The sequence below is a fragment of the Vulpes vulpes genome, chromosome 12 (assembly GCF_048418805.1).
Source record: "Vulpes vulpes isolate BD-2025 chromosome 12, VulVul3, whole genome shotgun sequence".
In the NCBI taxonomy this organism is placed as follows: domain Eukaryota; kingdom Metazoa; phylum Chordata; class Mammalia; order Carnivora; family Canidae; genus Vulpes; species Vulpes vulpes.
In genome coordinates this window covers 6,869,776-6,884,573 of record NC_132791.1, presented here as the reverse complement: position 1 = coordinate 6,884,573, position 14,798 = coordinate 6,869,776, and the positions used below count along the sequence as shown (strand labels likewise).

General features: G+C 39.4%; 1 protein-coding gene across 1 annotated transcript in view; it reads left to right on the top strand.

Moving 5' to 3' along the window:
- SLC31A1 (solute carrier family 31 member 1) overlaps window positions 1-14,798 on the top strand; it is a 39,154-nt gene that overhangs the window by 17,263 nt on the left and 7,093 nt on the right. The window contains exons 2-3 of the mRNA XM_026002690.2: window positions 13,928-14,085; window positions 14,646-14,718. Coding sequence (XP_025858475.2) covers window positions 13,993-14,085; window positions 14,646-14,718 — 166 coding nt within the window. The 5' untranslated portion in view covers window positions 13,928-13,992. The remainder of the gene's footprint in view (window positions 1-13,927; window positions 14,086-14,645; window positions 14,719-14,798) is intronic.

Genomic DNA, 14,798 nt, shown 5'->3' with positions numbered 1-14,798 from the left:
CTTTTACATATATTATGTGGTCTTTTTTTTTTCCTCAGTATTTCTTCCCATTCATTATTTCATTTGAATCATATAATGACCCTGAAGAAGAGCAAGGCCCATGTTATCTCTTTGTTTCCCTGAGTTTTGGATGAGACACTGAAAATCAAAGATCAAAAGTAGTTCTCAGATAGGATGTTGCCCCCCAGGGGACTTTGGCAATGTCTGGAGTCATTTTTATTTTTATTATTTTTTAAAATATTTTATTTATTTATTCATGAAGGACACAGAGACAGAGGCAGAGACACAGGCAGAGGGAGAAGCAGGCTCCATGCGGGGAGCCTGACGCAGGACTCAATCCCAGGTCCCCAGGATCATGCCCTGGGCTGAAGGCAACGCTAAACCGCTGAGCCACCGGGGCTGCCCATGGAGACATTTTTAGCTGTCACAACTGGGACGGTGCTACTGGCATTTACAGGGAAAGGCTACGGGTATTGTAAAACATACTACAATGGAAGGACAGTTCATACAATTATTCAGCTTCAAATGTCAGTAATGCCAAAACTGAGAAACTGAGGTGTTTTATCCACAGGAGCACAATGGATCTGAATCTAGATCTTAGACTCAGTCTAATGTGTTCTCCAACTGTCCTCAAAACTTCTGAGCATTAAAAACTGGAGTCACATAATTTCTGGATTTATTGCTACTGTTTTGTCTTCAAAAGATAAAAGTGGGAAATGGGTTTGTTTATATCACTGTTGAAGGTTTCCATGTATAGTACAGATTGTATAATCCAATAGAAATCTAAGCACTTGCTGTGTGTCTCATAGTCTACTGTCCAGTCCTGCAGGGAGCTTAGTCTACCTTTTTCATATTTTTCTATTTATTGGGTAAATACCAAATTTAAATTATTTGTCCAAATACTATTGAAATCTGGACACAGCCCCTTTAACAGCTTCTATGCACAGTATCTACTGATAACCCTAAGGCCGATAGAATAGGAAATGTCACCTGGACACCTGAGCAGAGCCAGGATTTGAATATCTCTGGACTCCAAACTCATGCTCTTAACAATATTCTATAAGTTTAACTCTCACCAACAAAGGGTGGCACAGGATTTGAAAAGCTCTTCCAGTCCAAGATAGTCCTTGTAGAATATTCTTTAGTTTTTGCCCCTCAAACCATTTGATAACCTAGAAATTAGAAGTTTCTTCTTTTTCCTTCTAAAGTTTAACAGATGTCTTTATGGTTTCTGGCCAATAAAGGATTATAGCCCATTGTTTCGTAAGGATTTTTTTTTTTCTGTGAATACCTTGCAGAAAGAACTTGAGCAAAAGGGCAAATAAAGGCCACTCCCCATAGCAATAAAAGTACTCTCTTAAAAGATAAATCTGATCATATCACTTCTCTGCTTCTTACCCTGAAAAGCTGCCAGTTGCCCTTGGAGTAAAATTTAGTCTCCTTAAAATGATTGTTCTATTTATACTGACCTTGAATGCCCTAGGTTCTTTTCTTGCCTAAGGATGCTATGCCTTTCTACACAACTCGATTAATTCATCATTTTGTTGGAAGTTACCTCCTTAAGGGCTTCACTATTCTCTCCACCTACACCCCCCCCATCTAAATTAGTTATTTTCTCTGTTATTCTCTGGATTCTAGTACCATGTTTACTTCATACCACTTATCTCAACTTGTAATTGTATATACTTACACATATTTATTTGTTTACATATAAATAAGAAGAGGAAGCCCCAGAAAGGCAAGAATCTTGTCTTTTTGCACCTGGCTTCTCGGCAGTAGATACTGAAACCTATACAGATTTTGTAAGAATTAAATACTTTTCAGGGCAGCCCGGGTGGCTCAGCGGTTTAGCGCCGGCTTCAGCCCAGGGTCTGATCCTGGGGACTCGGGATCGAGTCCCACGTCGGGCTCCCTGCATGGAGCCTGTGTCTCTGCCTCTCATGAGGAAATAAATAAATAAATAAAATATTTAAAAATAAATAAATAAATACATAAATACTTTTCAAATGAGTGAATGTTTATTGGATGTTCTCCCAGATGCAGTAAGGACATAGAAATTAGAAAACTTCCTTGTCCTCAAGGAACTTGCTGTGTAAAAATGGTATTTTTTATCATGTATTTTAAGAACTGTAAGCCAAATTTTCCATAAGAGAAGATTGCCAGGAAAATTCGGAAAAGAGATATGTCCTCTGTTAAGAATCTAAGGAAAACCTAATGGAAGAGAAAGCCTATTAAATAAGCCTTAAAGAATGAATTAGATTGTAAACTCAAAAGAACAAGGGCCATGTTTTAGCTTCACCCTAATTCTGACACATTTTAACTGCATGATAAATGTTGAATAAATAATGGGAGGATTTACACATATACAGGAAATGCAGGGAGAGGGAGGCATTACAGGAATGACAGAAGCCAAAAGGGTATACAGGTGTCAAAGTGCTCAATTTACTCAGGAAAAGTGAGTAGGTCAGTTTCAGTGGAATATTTGCAAAAAGGATTAGTTTGAAATAATCTGGAAGGTAAGTCAGTAACAGACATAAATGTCAACATAATGTAAGCATACCTGATACCAAAAGTTGGATATAAAGATACTTAGGTTTGATGGGGCACGTGGGTGGCTCAGGTAATGATCCCAGGGTCCTGGGATAAGCCCATAGTCAGGGTCCCTGCTCTATGGGGAGCCTGCTTCTCCCCTTTCCTCTGGCCCTCCCCGTGCTCTCTTGAGTGTGCATGCACTCTCTGTCTCTCTTATAAAGAAATAAAATCTTTTTTTTCAAAAGTCACTTAGTTTCTTGGCACCTGGGTGGCTTAGTCTGTTGAGTGTCCAACTCTTGGTTTCAGTTCCAATCATAATCTCATGGGTTGTGGGATCGAACCCCACAATTGGGCCCTACAGGGGAATCTGCTTGATTCTCTCCCTCTCCCTTCCCCCACTTTGCTTGTGCTTGCTCGCGCTCTCTCTCTCTCTCTCTCTCTCTAAAATAGGTAAATAAATGTTTTTTAAAGATACTTAGGTTTCTCTTTGCAGACAGTTGTTAGTTCAGGGAGTAGAGCCTAAAATGCAAATTACAGCCTCAGAAATATATGTAAATAGTACCTGGAGTACAAATACTGGTTTCGCTTTGAGTACTGGTTCTATTATCAACGTTATCACAATCAAATAGCAAGATTCAGATTCCTGGGGAACATCTTCTGTACTTGGGTTATCTGAAAAGAGAGTGTTTGCTTTCTTATATTTCTAAAAGGAAGCAGCACACTAGTCTGACAAATCCCTAGGCATGTTCAGTTATTACAAAATGTGTATATCACTGAAGAACTCCATGCAGTGACTTCCAAGGTCCTTCCAATTCTTAGTGAGCTTTTTATGACCCACCAATTAGGGGACAGTGCACTCAGGTTTCATATTTCAGGTGGTCTGCATACATTTGAAGAAATGGTTCATACATCTCTTTCCAGGCCTAATTGTGTTTCTCTTACGTTTTCTCAGTACTGTTCTATCAATGTGATGACCGAAATAGGACCCAATTGAAAAGATCGTAACATTTCAGGGTATTTGGTGAGACTTAATCCAAGCTAGGGTTATTAGGAAAGGCACAATGTGCTCTAATGCTCGAAGGGTTTAGCAAGAGACCTCAGAAGATGAAGAGGGTTTGTTGCATCAGAGATAGTAAGGATGGGCATTCCAGACTGAAGAAGCAATGTGAGCAAAGATACCAAACAGAAAAGTGTGGGGTTTGTCCAGTTCAATACTTGGCTATTGGACTTGTTTGACTGGAACTCCAAGTATGTGCAGATAGATAGGTAGGTTGAGGCCTTTATCTTAGAGATCTGTGATCTCAGAACAAGGAAGTTAATAGACAAGGAAGAGGTTGGTAGGCAGCAGTATTTTTTGAGCAGATTAAGTAGAGCCATGGTAGATTAATTTGTCATTGGTGTATCACATGAGATGAACGGGGTAGAGTGTACGGTTAGGAGAACCCATGTTTGTAATAGAATTGCTGATGGTAAAAACCAGAGGCAGGCGGGGTGAATCTTCTCATGTACTTGGAATTAGGAAAAGTGATCACAACCGTGGCCGAATTGTGGGCACGGAATTGTAACATTGGGTACATAACAAAGCGAGTATAGAATACATCCAGGGCGGGGAGTGAGGATAGGTAAATTCTAGCATAACATTGAACAGATTACTTAAATTCTCTGTGCCCCTGGTTCTAAAAAGAGAGATTGTGGGGACAGAATGAGATAACAAGTTGGGTTTATAGGAAGAAGGGGCCATTGCTTCATACCACATCAGTTGTTCAAGTTCCACACGGTTATTTGTTGGGTAGATGAGAGAAAGTGTTTTCAGATTGCTCTTATCCTACGGTTTGGTTTTCTCTACTCTCCCTTTCTAGAAAGTAGCACTTATCCAGGTTTTAATGCCCTGGAGACTTGATTCATATAAAGGATCGGGATTTGGCATTTCAGGCCGCTTACACGTCAACAGCACCATATTCTCTTTCATTCTTCCATTTTAAAACAGGTGTGAGATTTGTTCACAATCTCCTCACACTTATCACCAAATATTTTATAAAAGTACCTATGAAGGCAAATTAGGGCAGAATATGTAAATGTTAGATTTCTCCCAAGCACTTTGTGGTTTTACACTCTAGGCTTCCGTGAAATGAGTAACTAGAACTAGATGAATTTGTAATTCCCTTCCAAGTCTTAAAAAGTTCAACTTATCTATGTTACTTATATATCAACTACATTTTGCTACTTCTAATATAGAGCTATCGGATAATTTCTAAGCATATCCATCAAATATTATTATACAGCATTTCAGACTCTCTAAGGTAGCAAAGAGAAAATTGAGATTGCCCATTCATTGTCTCATTAACAGATTAAAGAATTGATTTGTCTCTTGTGTCTAGTTGCCAGAAAAGAAATGCAGAGAAAAACAATTCATTTTGGCAAGCATTTACTATTTTGTGCAGGACATTAGAAAATGCAGGAAATTCATCAATAATTAAGACAAAGTCCTCTTAAAATTTACAATCCAATAGTAAGGATAGGGATAAAAAAGCATTCTATTCTCCTGGAAACTGAACTAAAAAATGTAGAATTAGGGACGCCTGGGTGGCTCAGCGGTCTGCCTTTGGCCCAGGGTGTGATCCTGGGATCCAGGATCAAGTCCCACATCAGGCTCTTTGCAGGGTGCCTCCTTCTCCCTCTGCCTGGGTCTCTGCCCCTCTTTCTGTGTTTCTTATGAATAAATAAAATCTTTTTTAAAAAATATAGAATTAAGTTTTAGCTCTGGGTGAAACTTGATTAATTATATAATTCAGCGTTTCTACAGTTAAGGAAAATGAAGCTATAAAATATAAAATTACTTGCCCAGTATGGCATTTACCACCTGCATCCCTTTCATGTTTAAACTTACTCTATTTCCTTTATATTTTGTTGCTTCCATGGTAATACCAAAGTCCATTCATGTTTGCCCAAAAGGCATTGATGATCTAGATATTGGACAATGGGCATTTTAAAAATTAAGTTTGTCTTTAGTATGCTTTCTCTTGAAAATGTTAGTCTTCCCTGCCTGGGTAATTCTTCATGTAATGGGTATCTCCAGGATCTGTCTTACCCCATCAGGTTTCTTAATCTTCCTTGCTCTATCTGAGCAGCTTAATTAGGTGGACTGGACACGTGGAATGATGAAATTTATGATAGACAGGGGTGACCTTGAACCAGTGTCCGCAAAGTGCTTGTCTTATTCTGATTAGAATTAAATTACAAATTGGCTGGCTGTCTTTCCTGTGGAGAATTAGAATGAGATTCCCAAGGCAGCTTCTGGATTATCATCTTTTTTTTTTTTTTTTTTTTTTTTTTTTTTTTTTTTTTTTTTTTACTAACATAGATATTCTTAGTCAGGAGCTTCTCAGGGAAAGAGCTACTCTCACTAATTCATCACTGCTCTTTTATTTTCTAAAAACTTGTCAGTGCATGCCATACTTCTTGTTTGCCTAGATCCCTGGCCACTCATAAATGAGGGCTCTTTAAGTTTTAAATGTAATTGTTTGAAGTAGTTTTCCCCTTTATGACTCTGGCTGTTGGCTACTTGTGGTGGAGCCCATCAGTCTGATATTATGAGTTATTCAGTCACAAAGACTCTGCTATTATTTGAGTATGTAAACCGTGTATGGTTTGGTTTCTTTCCATGAAAAATGCTTTCAGGGAATCATGCTTAGACTATCTGAAGTAGTAGAGCTCGCTTTGGTAGATGGTAGGGAGAAAAAAGAAAGTAATATTGAAATCAGCAAATAATCACAACATTAAGTCTTTGCCAGTTCTATCAACATTTTCTCATATCAGCCCCTCCAATGTCGTGAAGAAAAACAAGTGAGAATTTGTTGTAGATGATCCCTGGGAGTTACTTCTATTATCAACAAAGGTAAAAAGTTAGAAGGGAAAACAGTGGCCTTTGTTTTACTGAAGAATTTTTAAAAGGATAAAAATCTAAGGGGTTGGGGTTTTTTGTTTTTGTTTTTGTGTGTGTGTGTGTGTTTTGTGTGTGTGTGATGGTAGTGATGGTGGTGGAGTTTGGGCAATTATACTCCTAAATTCTCACTGTCTTTATAAACCTACAAGTGGGGGCGCCTGAGTGGCTCAGTTGGTTAAGCATCCATCTTCGGCTTAGGTCATGATCCCAAGGTCCTGGGATGGAGCCTGCATCCATCCGGCTCCTTGCTCAGTGGGGGGTCTGCTTTTCCCTCTCTCTTACCTGCCGCTCCCCCTACTTGTTCTCTCTCTCTCTCTGAAATAAATCTTTAAATAAAGAAACCTACAATCATAAGGAATGCCGTGTCATCTCCCATTACCTGCCAAAGTTAATCTGGGTAGAAATGTGTGTGTGTACAGTTTTAGGGTCTTTTACACTCTTTTTCTTATTGACCTGACCTATTTTTTCTCTACTGCATCATTTGATTTACTGCATTTAGTACATAAGTGGGGCAGAACTTCATAAGTTTTGCCAGTTCTGGCTGAGACCCTGTGTAAGCCTGTGATTTATTCAAGCCTACTTCCTTTTGTAATTACAATTGGAACATTAAGTATCTTTATGATCACTGAACCTCAAGAAGGACACAGGCCAAAGAAAGGCAGCTACAATATCCAAAGAGTTGTATACTGACTGGCCTTCAAGGGGAAGGGTCTTCCGCCCTATGTATTCATCATATTATATTTCCCCTGTCCCATTTACTGTGAGCTACTACTATTTTTCAAAACAACTCCAGTATATTGAGTTGGAAAGGCCAAGTGATGAAGGGACACCTAAGCCCTATTTTATCAATGCATTATATCTCTTTTACTTCTATATCTCCTTTATCACCTCCCTCCCCAAAGGACAATACGAGTGTGGAATTCATAAAACCATCAAGGGAATTTTAAAGTTCACTACAGGGACACCTGAAACAAGGCCAGAGCTATTTCTCAGAATATCTGCTGACCCTGCACAGGTCATCAAAAGGCAGGATTAGTCCAGTTTAACCTGCTGCTTGATCATGAGAACATAGTCCATAAGCATAAATCCCTGTTTATGGTAGTATACTGTCTGTGTCTGTGAATTTTCCCTATCTGTACCTGCCTAAAGCTTATAAGCCACCAATAAAAATAATGACTGAAGAAAGCAGAAGAGCAACCATACAGATCTATCTTTGTTCGATGGTTTTCCAGATCTAAAAAGGAACATGACCTTAATCGTTATAAGAAGAAAAACTTTCTTCCTTATCTTCCTTATCAGGAAACACTGTAGGCAGTCTCCAAAAGAATTGTGTAAGGCTCCAGATTATATCTGTCTGTGCTAGAAAAGAGGGACCATGTGGCAGATGTCTGACCACTTGTGTGTAGCTCTTTGTGGGGTCTAATCTCCATAGTCCCTATGGATTACTGTTTCTTATCCATCATGTTGCAATACCAAGAAAATAAAAAAGAATTGGAAGTTTAGACTAAATCTATTAAAAGTAAGATCGGTGCTAAGACTCAGGATGGACATCAGAATTCAGCCTTCTTGCCAATTTCCAAACTTCTGTTCGTAAAGTCGTGTTTATTTTGCTAAAATTGCTAGACTTTGCAAACAATCCGGCCCTCTAGTTAAGCTTTCCAGTGTGCCCGTGTTGGGAGGTAGGAGGTAGGCAGGAATAGAGAAAACTTCTTTTTTGGTGATGCTCAGAAGTAGACAGAGAAGGAGTTAGATCCTTGAATACAGGGAAGTTTTGGAACCTATTTGTATAAATGTTGCACAGTACGTAATGGGGGAAAGGGGAAGACAGAATGAAATGCGAAGCTACATGGCGTGCAGTGTGGAATGCGCCATCTCATTTTCCATATAATATTCAGGGCGATAGAAACAAGTTGGCATGTAGTTGACTTAAGTACGTAACTGAAGATGAGATAAATATTCCCTAGAAACCGAAGAGTGTAAAGCCTTCCTGAGAAATCAACTTCTTAGCTATTCTATGTGAACTAAGTTCCATAGGAATTCATACTTGATTTTTTTTTTCTGTAGTCAATTCCTAGACTATTTCTCTTGTATTTCCTGGCAGATCCTGGGAGTTTTCTATGCTAGAAGAAGGAGCTGTTATGATCTAGAACTATTCTGAACTATCCACGTGATTGTCCATAGCCACTTTGTGGTCTCAGGAGACAGGACAAACAAAAAGGGCCTTAAAAATGGTCTTGGCTAGAAGACTTTGCAGGAGAGAAGCAAACAGCTAATATTTTGATTGTGTCTTCTCCCACAGGATTTATTCACTGGAGTTTACTTCTCTAAGGTCTTCTATCCCCTCATATTCCACATAATGGTAACACTACCATTTGTCAGGTACTTCGCTAGATGCTTCTTAAGCCTTTTATCTCCTTTCACACACCCGGCATCTTCCATGATCTACTAGCTCCAAAGAGGGTAAGGGACTCTTCCAGATTGTACAACCAGAGCAGCTTTAAAAGTCCTTGACAGATGTTTTCCAGCCATGTAGTTGAGCTCATCACTTCATTCTCCAATGCAAAGGTGATTCTCCAGTATGAGTTCCTCTTGAATTTTGTTAGAGAGAATAGTTTGCCTGAACTGGCAAAAATTTAAACAAAAGTAGTGTATTACTAATTTTTCCACCTAGCTCTAAACTCAACTTGGTAAATAAATATTGGAGGTGGATTTTACCGTAGATTGAAAGTTAGGAATCCTAAGATTTGTTTGTTGTTTTACAGTTTTATCCTTGAGTGATATATTCAGATTTCTTTCTGTTAGTACTCTACTTTATAAATAGTTTGTAATTGATGAAGTAAAAGGATAAGGATAAGAAGTGAAGTGAATGGTGGAGGTTTTAAACAAGAACAGGAATTTTACGTGTGTGCTGGAATTAACATATGCATGTAGTTTGTACTAAAACTGGAAAGCAGGATCCCTGGGTGGCGCAGCGGTTTAGCGCCTGCCTTTGGCCCAGGGCGCGATCCTGGAGACTCGGGATCGAATCCCACATCAGGCTCCCGGTGCATGGAGCCAGCTTCTCCCTCTGCCTGTGTCTCTGCCTCTCTCTCTCTCTGTGACTATCATACATAAATAAATAAAAATTAAAAAAAAAATAAAAAAAATAAAACCGGAAAGCCAGTGAATCAGTAAATAAAAATTTTTGCTGAGGTTTCACCTGTCACTCATCATTACTAACCCATCCATTAATGGAATTAAGTTCCATTAATTGCAATTGCCTTATAGGTCAAGGAACTTGATTCCATAAAAAGTACAGTACAGCTACTGTGTAAACCTTGAACCCAGTTCTTAGAAACAATGACGTGGAGCTATATTAGAGAAAATAGTTCTTGGACAGCAGTAAGTAGTTAATGTTGGCTGTGGAGTCTAGAGAAGCTTGAGTAAAGCAAAGAGGACAGCTTGTGACCAAACCATTTTTTTCAGGTTACAAATTGAAACAGCGAATGATATTGCCACTTCGCTGTTCTTTGATTTATTCTCATTTCAGTTCCCATTTTTATTCTGGAAGAGGCTGAGCTTGGATCTTCTTAGATTGAAGCTATCAAAGGAAGCTTTAACCAACCGCCAGGTTACCTCCTATGAGTAGAATTTCTCTTCTAGAGAGGATAAGTTAGGAGTGTTTGATTGCTATAGAACATGTTATCCAAATACATAGGGCACATCACTGGAAAGTCAAGTAGGAAGAGAAAAGAATATAATTGCTTTTATTTCTTATGCTTTAATAATAAGTTATATAGGGGCACCTGGGTGGCTCAGCAGTTGAGCATCTGCCTTTGGCTTTTTTTTTTTTTTTAAGATTTTATTTATTTATTCATGAGGGTGGGGGGCGCAGAGACACAGGCAGAGGGAGAAGCAGGCTCCATCCAGGGAGCCCGACGTGGGACTCGATCCCGGGTCCCCAGGATCAGGCCCGGAGCCGAAGGCGGTGCTAAACCGCTGAGCCACCCAGGCTGCCCTGCCTTTGGCTTAGGTTGTGATCCCGGGGTCCTGGGATCAATCCCACATCAAGCTCCCCACAGGGAGCCTGCTTCTCCCTCTGCCTGTGTCTCTGCCTTTCTCTGTGTCTCTCATGAATAAATAAACAAAATCTTTAAAAAAATAAGTTTTTTAATATATATATGGATATATATATATATCCATATATAATTTGAATTTGGCATAGTCCCATGGCATTTTTTCCTGGAACAGACTTTCAGTAAGCCTAAGGGCTTGCCAGGATTGGTTTGAATGTGTGCCTCTGGTGTATGTTTGCACATTAATCCACCAGATTTGTACCTTCCTATTCACATACTATTAGGCAAGCCTTGCATAGATTCCATTACAAGAAATCCATTGTCCATCCACCATGGAAGGAAGTAGATTCTGTCCTGGCTCTATTTCCTAGTATATTTGAACATGAAATTTATCCTACAGAGATGACACATCAGAACAGGTGCATACTTTGTTCTTAAGGTGTTCTTAAGATTTGGACAAATAAATTATTGGACCAGCAATATGTCTGAAGAGATTTGATTTACATGGGTCCATTGAACAAGTGTCTCTAACTGGTAATGAGGTACCTGAACAATTAGGAACCTGTAGGTCTTAAAAAATGTCAATGGGAAGAATAGGTGAAAATTCATCAAGAACATTCAAGGGTACAAATCTTAAGTAGTTTGTGGTGCTAAGATCTTGCTTTTTAAACTGCCCTTTACATGTCTTCTTCTGCCCAGTATAAAAGATTACAACTGTTCAGTCCCCCCTTTTAGGGTTTAGCCTTGAGGCTCCTTGAGGAAAGACTGTCTGGTTCATCTCTGTATCTCTTTCAGTCCTTTACACCAGAAGACACTACAAGTAATCACTGACTCGATGGCCAGGATTCAGGTTGATAATGTGAAATGAAGTTACCCTTTCTTGTTTTCTTTTGCTATAATCACTTTCTAAACTCTTATCGGAAGAGAGCAAATTGTGACTTCTACTTGAGTCTCTTTATGAGGATGTGTTCTCGGTCTTCCTGGCTGGCAAAAGTCTTTTTATTCTTATTTCACTGCATTGGCTTAGCTCAAAAACCATAATCATCACTCAGATACCAGGAATCTCTCCATTCCACTGTGATTCTTTAGTTGAAAACTACTGCCCACTTACCATTTTCCCATCATTGAAATTTTATGGGTGCTGTGTGTTGATTATTTTTGTGTGTTGTTTTTTATTCTGTACTATAAAAACTTCATGGACAAAAGAACCTATTATATATGTCCTTTATGTCTATGGTATTAATAATACCAGATTGTCAAGCTCTGTAATTATGAAGTAATATACCGTCTGGCATGAAAGTTATTTACATTCACAGTTGAACTTTGATTATCCCTAAGTGATGCTTTACCTTGTCCTTTGCTGGAAATACGAGCCTCTTTCTTAAGCTTGCTGTCATAGAATCATGAGATGGGAGTTTGAAGAGGGGGAAATAGATGGCTGAAGGTTTGTGCTTTTGAGTTAGACATGACTCCCTGAGTTCCTATCTAAGTTGGTATGCCTCTTCTCTGCCTCTTAATAATGCTGCCATATTACCCTGTGTATTTCCTTCACAGCACTAATCACACCATGAAATTGTTCTGTTTACTTTCTTATTTCTCTTTCCATGAGGTACCTTGTTTGTCTTATCCACTGAATTACCAGCACTTAGCTCAGAGTTTGGCACACAGTGGGAGCTTAGTAAGTGTTTGTTGATTGAGAGGCACGCTCAGTCTCATGAACATGAATACCTACTTGGAATTTCTTTTTTTTTTTTTTTCTTTTCTCTTTCTTTCTTTCTTTTTTTAGGCTCTACACTCAGCGTGGAGCCCAACTCAGGGCTTGAACTCATGACCCTGAGATCAAGACCTGAGCTGAGATCCAGAGTCAGAATCTTAACTGACTGAGCCCCCCAGGCACCCCCCAACTTTGAATTTCTAAAGCACTCTTTCCTCAAGAAACTGGAGTCAAGGGACACATAAAGAGAATCTACCAACACTTTCACTTCTACCCTTCTCAGCTTCCCACTCCCCACCCCAGCCCCAGCCCAGCTATAAGAGCTTTTGCTCCTAGTTTATGTCCCAGATGGACTTTTGCAGTAAAGACACAAGGCTGAATATGCAGTTGTCTGGACTTAATTTAATATAGAACATTCAATTTATATCTTGTTTTCAGTGTTCTTAGCTCTAATGCTGAGCTGGGATAGAAATTGTATCTTCTGAGCACACTGCTTGCCGAGGGCAGTAATAGACCTTTTCTTGAAGTTTAAATTAGCCGAAGGCTGGTTATCCTGTATGTGAAAATGTATTCTTAATATCTTGATTGAACACAGGCCATCCAATTAGGTGAATTATTTGAAGCATTGGCTTTTTATCTACTGACATTTATGATTAGAAAGCCTTACAGCAGCCAAATTTCATTAATGGCATCAATTTGTCCATTATTACAAACTGTCTGTTTCCTGCATCCCAAAGAAACTACTTTTCTTCTCCTTATCTTATATTTAAATTTGAACATACAGGGGCATTTGGGTGGCTCAGTCAATTAAGCGTCTGCCGTTAGCTCAGGTCATGATCCCAGGATTCTGGGATCGAGCCCTATGTTGGGTTCCCTGCTCCCTCTACCTCCCACCTTGTGCATGTGCTCGCTCTCTCTCAAATAAATAAATGAAATTGAGCATACATTGAACATATCTATTAAAAGAATGATTTGGGGGCACCTGGGTAGCTTAGTGGTTGAGTCTGCCTTTGGCTCAGGTCATGATCCTGGAGTCCTGGGATCAAATCCCGCATCAGACTCAAGGGAGCCTGCTTTCCCCTCTGCCTATGTCTCTGCCTCTCTCTGTGTGTCTCTCATGAATAAATAGATTAAATCTTTAAAAATATATATAAATTCAAGAATGATTTTGCAGAAAGGGATTAAGTCTCTGAAACACTAGGTGTTAATCCCTTGTGCCACAATCTCCAAAAGCAATCCCTATTGGATGAAATCCCACATAAATAAGTAGTTAACAGAATTAAGATTTTGGAGCACTGGGGCGCCTGGGTGGCTCAGCAGTTGAGCGTCTGCCTTCAGCTCAGGACGTGATCCTGGAGTCCAGGATTGAGTCTTACATCGGGCTCCTTGCGGGGAGCCTGCTTCTCCCTCTGCCTCTGTCTCTGCCTCTCTCTCTTTGTGTCTCTTGTGAATAAATAAAATCTTTAAAAAAAAAAAAAAAAGATTTTAAGAGCACCTGCTGGCCCATTTGGTAGAACAGGTGACTCTTGATCTCCGGGTTACGGGTTCAAGCCCCACATTGGGTGTAGAGCTTACTTTTTAAAAATTAAATTAAAAAATAATAATAAAAAAATTAAATTAAAAAACATTTTTTAAAAATCAAATCTATATCGTGAAATTATGTATAATTCTTTTTCTTAAAAGATTCTTCTGCTGACTCAACTTTTCCTGCCAACGTGGATCATTCCCACCATAAAGAGACAAGCCATATGGCTTACAACAGTACAACAGTACCTTCTCACCATCACCCAACCACTTCAGCCTCCCACTCCCATGGCGAGGGAATGCACAACATGATGATGGTGAGTGCCACAGGAGAAGCTGCCCTTTTACACCCACTTGGGTAATAGAAGTAATCGGTTTTAGGACTAGCAGGTTATTGTCTTTAAAGGTCAGTTTACCCATGAGGAAAAGCTCAGACAGACTCAGGCAAGTCATTTGCCCAAGATCATGTGGCAGATTAATTTCAGAGTCACATCAGAACCAGGACTCTTCTTTATTCCTTCCTTTCAGAACTGACCCTTTTCTGAATTAAGTTCTGGTATTCCTGCTTTGTGTAGAAAAGAGAAAAAGACAGTACACTTATGATGAATACTGAGTAATGGATAGAATTGTTGAATTGTTATATTATACACCTGAAATTTACATAACACTGTATGTTGACTATAGTGGAATTAAAATTAAAAGGGGGGGGCAAGGGAGAGTACCTGTGGAGAGTGTCTGTGGTAGTAATGTTAGAATGAAGGAGAAAGCCTCCCATTTCAGTGACTGTCTCTTTTGAATGCTCTAAGCTTCTTTACCTGAAATTCTCATCTAGAATCCTCAATTGTTCCCTCATTGACTTGTTTTGGTTTACTGGCAGCATATGACCTTCTACTTCGGCTTCAAGAATGTGGAGCTATTGTTTTCTGGTTTGGTCATCAATACAGCTGGAGGTGAGTAAGCCACCCCCATCAGATCGTATTCAGAGGTGAGACCCACATGAGAGACAGTCACAATGAATCTGGAAACCAAG